The sequence below is a fragment of the Papaver somniferum genome, chromosome 10 (assembly GCF_003573695.1).
Source record: "Papaver somniferum cultivar HN1 chromosome 10, ASM357369v1, whole genome shotgun sequence".
In the NCBI taxonomy this organism is placed as follows: Eukaryota; Viridiplantae; Streptophyta; class Magnoliopsida; order Ranunculales; family Papaveraceae; genus Papaver; species Papaver somniferum.
The window spans coordinates 118,480,688-118,491,038 of NC_039367.1; the positions used below are offsets into that span (position 1 = coordinate 118,480,688).

The 10,351-nt window shown below is 36.6% G+C and overlaps 1 protein-coding gene across 1 annotated transcript; it reads right to left on the reverse strand.

The window, feature by feature from the left end:
• Positions 1-9,190: 9,190 nt before the first annotated feature.
• Positions 9,191-10,147, reverse strand: LOC113316144. The gene has a single exon (XM_026564364.1). The coding sequence runs from the start codon at positions 10,145-10,147 to the stop codon at positions 9,191-9,193; it is 957 nt and encodes a 318-aa protein (XP_026420149.1).
• Between the last annotated feature and the right edge of the window lie 204 nt (positions 10,148-10,351).

The following is a 10,351-nucleotide window of genomic DNA, read 5'->3' on the forward strand; positions in this document are numbered from 1 at the left end:
ATCATTCTTTCACCAACAAATCGTCAACTCTTCAAGAGTTCTTTGTATTTGCTCACGTGATCATATGGACACGACATGGTTGATCCACGGTCCCATGTAGTCGCTCTCTCCTTCTTCCCATGTTTAAACTTTTGACGAACCATGAATTGATCATCAATTGATCAAATTAGGGTTTCTGAATCCAAGGATCATCATTCCAGATTCCAACCTTAATAATTTTATGACGACCTCATGGTCATTAATTTTATTAATTATGCTCGGTTCAACGACCAGTATTCTAATTAATATTTTTGGTACGCTGCCAATAATCCATCAGATGAGCAACACATGCTCAGACGATCAAATATTTAACAATTCATCACATGAGCAACACTTTCTCAGATGATAAATATTTGCTCAAACCAAGGAATATTGGTTCAACAATCAATATTCAACGATCCATCGAATGAGCAATACTTGTTCACTTTATCGTAAGAACTATACCTCTGTCTCATGACATGTTCAATTCATGAGTTTCAGAAAATCATGTTCAACTCAGCAACTACATGGACTCATCGTCCCATCAAACCATGAAGTCATCAATTGACTAACATACCACGAGACGTCAATCGTGTCACTTTGGGGGGATATCACTTAGGGTTTTGGTCTGGCGGTCTATGGCACGTGTGTTCAAACACACGATGGAATGTGAGCAAGTCGTTCAATCAGTTGAAGGAATTCACGAGGTAGTGGGTGGAAAATCGACCAAGTCTCCACACGTTGAGCAACTGGTTTCAAACACGATCTCCACTTCCTCACTCCTTGATTCCATCAACTGTCACACTTCATGGGGTCATGGTGTCTAAAATTCCAGCAATATAAATAAGTCTCTGAATCATGATTGAAGGATCAACATCAACAATATCATCAATCTCACGTCTCATCAACAACACGAGATCATCAACTCATCAATTGAGCAACTACCCTCAATTGAGCAATTTCAATCATTCAGAGCTTATCATATTCAGAATTCACACACCCACAATATTTGATTACCATTGATTCCACACATTTCCCAGCTTCCCTCCTACAGATCAACCCATCCTCTCTTGTGACCGAATTTACTCTGGAACGGTCATTGTCTTGATTTAGGCTGGAGTACTACAAATTGATCTCTCGAATATAAAGTACCCCCTTTGCAGCGGTGCATCTGTGTGAGGTTTAACATTTTGCTCGGTTCGAGGAGTCTCCTCCGTATGGTCGTCTCCTCAATTCCTTAAAAACCAGCAAATCGTTTTTCCCCATCTACACCACCATGTGTCTAGCTGCGTGCACATCTCACAAACCTTATTTTTATCCTAGTTTGACGTGTTCGTATTATTCTCTAAAGGGTCATGAACTTTCAAGGTGTTACAAGTACAAACACCAATTGAGACACGTCAACAAACTTCAACGAAGGGCAAATCATTTACCAATGAATCTTAAACTTGCTCAGAAGACCGCTGAGGTATGTAGGATCTTATCTTCGTCTAAGAAGTTAGTTTCCAAGGATAAACCAAGACCATTAGAGACGAAAGTATGGTCAAGTCGGTTTGATAGACAGAAGTCTAAGGATTCCTCTCAATAGGAAAATGGTGGACAAATTGTTGTTCACCACAACGCAACTTGATTGTGTTGATTTGGAAATCTTGTCTCATGTGCCTGATCAAAAGAGACAATGATTTTGTATTACTCAGGCTTTAGGAAAAGTTTTTTTTTCTTCTTAGTTTTTCTTCGTTTTGTCTATCAAAAATAAAAGAAAGGGTATTATCGACAATTCTACTCTTCATAGGGTCAAGAGTTGATCGTGTACGAACCTAGTTAAAGGTTTCGAAACCCTACATTCTTGTTTTCCTTCACTGTGACTTCTTTGTATCTCAAGACTACTTGTTGAGCTTTTTGTGATTTCCTCTCACAAACCCATACGTATGGATACTCCAATCATGATGTCTTCTGATGGAAAAGATGTTAATATGATTGTTAAGCCATCAATCATGAAGGAAAAATAAAAATCTTCGTTAGCTCCGACATTGAAAAGAAAAAGGAGGAATTTGAGGAAGCCAAGAGCCGTTCCTTCAAATTCTCAGAAGTTTTCTGATGTTCTTGAAGTGTTGAAGGAGATGCGAAAGGAGATTCAACAAATAAAGGCTTTTGTGTATAAGACTCATGAGATTCAGAAGGCCCTGCTTCGACAACATCAGCCAAGAAGGTTTATTGATATAAACTCCTACCTTAATGAACCTCATGTTCCAATGGTTGTTGACGACAAGGAGTTTGGGGACGATAAATAATTCTTCAAAGGTCTTAACATCTAGTAAATCTTTTTTTTTTCTGTTTTTGTTTAAAAGAATAACTAGAGGTTGGAATAGCCTTTTTTTGTGATTACACATAGCTATGTTCAATGTTTTCATCTTCATGTTTTTAGATTTATTGGTTTAAATTCTAAAACTGTTTGGAAGATGATTTTTGCAGTATTAATCTTTATGGTTTTATATATTGTAATATTGTCATGGGATATGCGTGTTTGCGTCCGTGAACTTGATTGTCCCATATCTTGTCAAAAGTAAAGTCGTTCATGAATTGATATGCATGTATTGATGAAAGAATGAATGGCATTTTGACAAATACAAAAGTTAAGCCTATATTGTCAATTATTGATAGAAGATAGGTTAAAATCTTTTGTTTGCAAGGATTACGTCTATTAAATGTCGTTATGCAAATAGTGATGGAAAATAGAATGAATTCTTGTATATTCCGCAGTAATTGGTCTTCCCTGATCCATATTTTATGTATTACTGTGTGGCTATGTAATGTGTCTTATGTTGAGCACGAAACAACCAAGTTGATTATTTTATGATTAGCCTTGTTGTTGTTCCGTAAGGTACTTTATGTTGAGCATTTTGAACTAAATTAATCATCTTGTTTGGTTATTTAGTTATGACTCCATAAGTCTTCTTATGTTTGAGCGTTCATGACTGGGTTGACTGTTTAACTTAGTCATTGCTCCATAGACTCTCTTATGTGAGTATGACCAATTAAATTGATTACTTTTGTGGTTAATTTGGTTGTGTATTTCGGTTAGATTAATTATGGATTTACTTATGATTAATCTAATTGAGCGCTCTTAAGTCTCCATAAGTTTACTTGTGTTGAGCATTTTTGGTTAAATTAATCATGAACTTCTTGTGGTTAATTTAATATTTTGGATTCAAATTCATACTTGTATGTGATTTGTTATGTCCAAAGAAATCCTTCTTTTCTATTTCGAAATTAAGATTGCTCTTGTTGTTCCCTTGGGAATGACATTTTATGGGGGGGAGTTCTTTTTGAACTTGCGCTTAATTGCCATATCTTTGTGGGGAGTGCGGCCGTGGAATTTTATAGGGGTTATCTTGTATCTTTAAACTCCTTGATGAATGCATTTAGCTTCGGATTTATGATTGCATCTAAATAAGATGATGTGTGTTCTTTCTTTTGGTCATGAAATGTCTCTTTCGGAAATTTCATTAGGATCCCGTTCTTGTACCTTTGCCAATTTTATTGACAAAAAAGGGGAGAATTAATATGTAGTTCACACTACAAATGCATATGGTTTTCGGATCATTATGTAAAGGGGAGTGGTTTCCATGTGAGATGGAGTATTGACTAAGGGGGAGTGATACATATCACCATAGTATTGTTGTTAAAGTTGTGATACAATTGAACTTTGACGCTGTGTAATGATACTATGACACTATATAACAATGATTGAGAACTATTGTTTTCTTGTTGTTATAGCTACGGATTTTCAACAACGATGATGCTAAACTTACAACCTTTGGGATCATTGGAGTACTTTGAAGTGACGAAGATTTCGAGTAATGTTGAAGATTAGGCATGTGGAATAGGATCATCCTCAGAGACATGAACACTCTTACCTTTGACTAGTAATTTAGTGTTCTTTTGTGCTTTAAAGGCAACATCCTTACCGACTTTGGATGTATACTCATGGTCAAAGATCTTAATCTTTCCAACCAAGGTGTTTCTGAAAATATTATCGAGGTTATTCCCCTCAACGATGACATGCTTCTTAGACTCGTATCTAGATGGCAGCGATCTGAGAATTTTCATCACAATGTCCTTTTCAGGAATGGTCTTACCCAATGCAAAAGATGCATTAGCAATTTCAGACACTTTGTGATTAAACTCATCAAATGTTTTCTCATCTGCCATACGAAGGTTCCCCCAATCGGAATTAAGGTTTTGAAGCCTAGCATCCTTTTCGCTGGAGTTTCCTTCAAACACGGTTTCTAAGATATCCCAAGCAACTTTAGATCTAGTGCAGTTTGTTACATGATGTTGAAGATTTGGGGTAATGGCATGTGTGATAGCATTCAAACTGTCGGAATTTTGCTTTGCAGCAGTTATCTCAACAGCGGAGTATTCACCAATAGGTTTGGGAACGTTTACATCACCGACTGCCACAACGGGAGCATCATAGCCATTAACCACATATACCCATGATTGAAAATAACGCGATTGAAAAAAAACTCGCATAGCAATTTTCCACCATAAGTAATTGGAGTCATCGAAGACTGGTGGTATGTTAATAGAGATAACACCTCTGTCCATAGAGTCATATCGCTACAAACACAGACTTATGAGGTCTTAGCGTGTTTACCTGCTCTGATACCAATTGAAAAAGCGTGGGTCTAACAACACCACCCAATATTTCGCTTAGCAATCTGTATGGACTAACTCCGAAATACTTTGCTAGAGAATCAACTAGACAGTCAGACTCAATCTAGATAAACGTATCTCAAGGAGTTAATATCTCTCTCTTTGATTTGATTTTTACTCAAGCTAAAATAAATAGAGAGTGTTTATCAAATACAAGGAATAACTTGGACGGTACCGAAGACCAATGTCCAAGGATAAATCAATATCAATCAACAACCAAAAGTTGGATTTCCAATTGATGATCTCGAACGCACAACCTGTATAATTTCAATTATAAAAAATATAATGCGGAAAAGAAATAACACAAACACCAGAAGTTTTGTCAATGAGGAAACTGCAAATGCAGAAAAACCCTGGGACCTAGTCCAGATTGAATACACATTGTATTAAGCCGCTACAGACACTAGCCTACTCCAAGTTAACTTCGGACTGGACTATAGTTGAACCCCAATCAGTCTCCCACCGATCCAAGGTACAGTTGTACTCCTACGCCTTTGATCCCAGCAGGATACTGCACACTTGATTCCCTTAGATGATCTCACCCACAACCAAGAGTTGCTGCAACCCAAAATCGCAGACTTGATAATAAACAAATCTATCTCACACAAAAAGTCTATCAAAGGATAAATCTGGCTCCCATAGATAAACCCTAAGTTTTGTTCCGTCTTAAGATATGAAATCAAGGTGACAGGAACCAATTGATAATCCGGTCTTATATTCCCGAAGAACATTCTAGATTAATCAATCACCTCTCTACAATCCTTCTTGACTACACAGGCGGTTTGTCGAGGAATCGCAAACAGTGAGACGAATATGTTTGTGACTTCTTTATCTTTCCTATCGGAGAACTCTCACGATCTCAAGCCAATCAAATATTGTATTCATACGATAGAAGATGCAAGATTAGATCACACAACTACGATAAAAGTAGTACCGGTCTGGCTTCACAATCCCAATGAAGTCTTTAAGTCGTTAACCTGGTTTTAGAGAAGAAAACCAAAGGTTAAAGGATAATCGACTCTAGCGAGCGCACTAGTATCATACAGACGTTTGGGGATTATTTTTGCATAATGCTAAATGTCTCCTTTATATAGTCTTCAAATCAGGGTTTTGCCTTAGTTACAAAGCAATCCATATTCACAGTTAGATGAAAACCTGATTTAGATTCAAGCTAATATTTCTCAACTGTTAGATCGAAAACTTAGCTTGTCACACACACTTGGGTAGACGTTTACTGGGTTTGTGAAAACCATGCCCAAACATGTATGTGTATGTTGGTTCAACATAGTAACCCAAAAGGTTAACCATATGAGCATTTCATATTAACCTTGTTTTTCTTCACCATAACTAGTTCAATTGACTCAAATGAACTAGTTAAAGAGTTGTTCAATTACTATGAGATCTTATGTAACTACACAAGACACAATTGAAACAAAGATGATTCGATTCGATTGAATCAGCTCATGAACTTTATAGCCACAGTTTGCATAAAGCATTCCTTAGTAATTTAAGTTTCATGTTCAGAGCACATCTTTAGATCATAACCTCTTAAGCTCACAAACAAGTTCGCGGACTTAAGACAACCGGTAGAGAATTCCAAACTCAGCAGAAAATCTCGGCAAAGAGACTTTCGCCAGTTCGTGGACTAGGTTCGCGGAATGAGTTCGCAGACTTACACGCAAACGAGTTTTTGGAAAATCCCAGTAGAAATTCTCGGTACAAGGACTTCCGTCAGTTCGCGGACTGGGTTCGCGGACTTGGCAAAACCAATTCCTACGGTTTCTCTCAATCAACAAAGTTCGAAAACTTCGGATTAAGGAATACACGGTTATGTAATCTAAATTCTCATTCCAATTATTGAGACATTCTCAGAGGACGTTATATAGCCGTTATTCACATACCGTTTCGCGTCAGAGCAATTCTCAAAGTAATTGAAACTTTTCATGACTTTCGTCACTAGGTGAAGATAAACTTGATCAAAGCGAAACGCTTTACCAACACATGATTTCGAGATATATATAGGCGAGATATACTCGGCTCAAAACATCAAATGTGTATGATCTAGTCTATATAGCATACGACTTTTGTCTCATAAGAAGTAGGAGATAGATGAAATAGACTTTTGAGTGATAGATAAGTTCAAGTCTCCACATACCTTTTTGTTGATGAAGTTCCACGGTTCCTTGAGTAGATCTTCGTTGTTGTATGATGAATCGCCATGAAGTCCTTGAGCTCAACTACACTTTTCTATCCTAGTCCGAGACTTATCTATGTAGGTTAGAAATCAAGACTCACAGTTTTGATCACTAACATTGACAAACATGCTTGAGATAGCAATGCATGCGAGGTCGACCGATCTATGCTCTAACACGGTGAATATTGAATGCTTTGTTACTAATCTAACATTGATTGCAAACCCTGATTTGAACCCCACACATTTTGTGTGATACTAGTTGTGCTAAGCTAAAGTCGATTCTCCTTTAACTTTTGGTTTCTTCTTCTAAACCAGGTTAACGACTTAAAGACTTCATTGGGATTGTGAAGCCAAACCGATACTACTTTAATCGTAGTTGTGTATGTTTACTCTGGTGTTTGTTGTTTTTGATGTTGAAACGGTTTTTGTTTACCCATGGGCGATGAGTTTCGATGTATTGGGTGTATTCGTTTTTATAGAAGTCTCTTAAGAAGTATAGACCCGAAGGTTCAAGTGATCGCAAAATGGGTAGTGATAGTGGTGATATGATCTTGCATCTTCTATCGTACGAGTACAATTGAAATAATTGGCTTGAGATTTTATATCTCCGATAGGAAAGATAGAAAAGTAATCACAAACAAACTTCGTCTCATCGTTTGTGATTCCGAAATATCTTTTTTCGCTGCGTCGATTAAGATTATTGTGAGGTGATTGATAATACTAAGTTGTTTTTCGGGAATATAAGTCTGGTATTATTGATTGGTTCCTGTTCACCTTGATTTATCAAAAGACGGAACAAAACTCGTAGGTATATTCGTGGGAGAAGGATTTATCTATTATCGTAGACTTTTCTGTGTGATACAGATTTGTTTATTAAAGTCTTCGACTTTGGGTCGTAGCAACTCTTAGTTGTGGGTGAGATCAGCTAAGGGAATCAAGTGCGCAGTATTCTGATGGGATCAGCGGCGTAGGAGCATAACTGTTCCTTGGATTAGTGTGAGATTGATTGGGGTTCAACTACAGTCCAGACCGCAGTTAGTTTGGAGTAGGCTAGTGTCTGTAGCGGCTTAATACAGTGTGTGTTCAATCTGGACTAGGTCTCGGGGTTTTTCTGCATTTGCGGTTTCCTCGTTAAAAAAAATTCTGGTGTCTGTGTTATTTCTATTCCGCATTATATTTGTTTATATAATTGAAATATCATAGGTTGTGCATTGCAATCAATTAGAATATCCGACCTTTTTGGTTGTTGATTTAAATTGATTGACACTTGGATATTGGTCTTTGGTACCATCCAAGTTATCTCTCTTTGATAAAGACTCGCAGATTTCTATTTGCTTGAGTAAAGATCAAATCGAGAGATTGAGATATAAACTCGCTGATATACTTTTAATTGATTGAGTCTTGTTGATTCTCTAGAAAGTATATTAGAGTTTTTCCATCTAGATTGCTAAGCGAAATATTTGGTGTGGTTGTTAGACCCCCACTTTTTCAATTATCTCATAAGTTCACTGGATACGGAAGTGCTCGAATACCGGATTCTACTCATTAAGTTTCCTAGAAGTACGCTCTCTAGGTATAACTTAAACAAGTGCTCTAAGTTTAATGAGATAAGATTGTTCCTAGTGATGAATTCAAAATCTTGAATCACCTAATAGTGTCAATTTCTACATATGGGTATATAACAAAGTCCCATCATCAATACCCATACATCGCTACTTGTGTTTGTATTTTCTATACAATTATGGGTTGAAGAAAACCAAAACTAGCAATAAAATCATCAAGCAACCATTCAATTTGCAACTTAAACGATTGAAAAGATAACTCATAAACATTATTGGTACCGTAGAGAATGAACAATAATGACAATTGCAAGAAACATGATTTTTAGATATCAATTTGAGTTCAAGTTCCGGACGTCGAAATCGTCCCTAATCTTTTTTTTTCTCAATCATGTAAATTTATTACTAAAGAGTAAACTCAAAGTAAAAAAACAGGATAGTCTTGACAGGCCAAGACTATCATAATAAAATCAAAAGAAAGATAAAGAGATTTACAAATTTTTCATTACAGACTTATTACATTTTCTTCTTGCTCCATTATTCCCCAAAAATCAGGTCTATCTTCATATAAAATTACTATTCCACTTCCAAAATTTGTTCCTTTTTAACTAACTGGTCAGCTGAAAAATTTACTTCCCTGTATGAGTGCCTGAAAGTGATGCTTCCCAAAATATCTTTTATTTTTTCCATCTATTTCTGACTATCCAAAGAATTTTACCACTTGTAAATGCCAGTATAACAGCTTAGAATCCAAACTGTAGCATACATCTGATAATTGTTTGCTCACTAGCCATTCACCAGCTGTTATCAGTGCCATAACCTCTGCAACGTAATTTGGTATAATCCCCAGACCTCCACTTCCTGCTCCCAAGCATATTCCATCACTCTGTTTTGCTATAAATTCAATTCCTGCAGCTCCTGGGTTCCCCTTGGCAGCACCATCACAACATATTAGAGTTTGGTTGATCTGAAGTAGTTTGAAAAAGACTTCTTTCACGGTGGCACATTTTCTTTTAATCCCCTTTATACCAAATATTACTATGATGTTGAGATCATACTGACAGTTCTTCATAACTCCATTGACTCTGACTCCATATTCCTTTGTGAAATTTAGGATCTTATCTTTGAACTTTACAGCATTGGGATTAATATTCTCATATAACTTCAAATTTCTTGCTATCCACAGTTCCACCATCACAGAAAAGGATCTTATATACCATATCTGCCTAATTGCAGACCTATGATTTTTAACACATGCTATAAATTTATTAAATTTTGTAGGAGCATAAAGGTTAAACATACATCCTAGCCAGTTCCAAATTTCTTTACTGAAAGAACATTCCCACAGAATATGCATCATATTGTCTTGTCCATTACCACATAAGTAGCATTTGGATACTGTGTCAAAACCTTTTTTCCTGACATTCTCTTCAGTTGCACATGCTCCTCTGAGTATCTTCCAAACATTACTGGATGTGTAAGGGTGAATATATGGACTCCATACATACTTAGCCCAGTTGACTTGCTGATACTTCACTCTTATTTGTTGTACTGCACTTACAATTGAGAAGCTACCAGTTAGATCACCTTCCCAAATTCTTTTATCAATTCCTGCCCCAATTGCTGGTAGTTCATTCAACTCAAGAATTTTCTTCATTTTATCTGGGACATTCCATTCACCATTTATTAATAAATCACTTACCTTTAGGTTCTTGTGCTATTGAATAAAAGGATCTGATTGGTGATGATCAACAATTACATACTCTTTCACCCATTTATCCTCCCACACTGAGATGTCTTTTCCATTCCCCACCAGCCATCTACTCCCTTCTTTGAGTTCATTTATCACCCATTTCAATCC

Excerpts from the sequence above, each read along its gene's own strand:
- LOC113316144 (XM_026564364.1), bottom strand. The coding sequence starts at position 10,147 with ATGAAGAAAATTCTTGAGTTGAATGAACTACCAGCAATTGGGGCAGGA.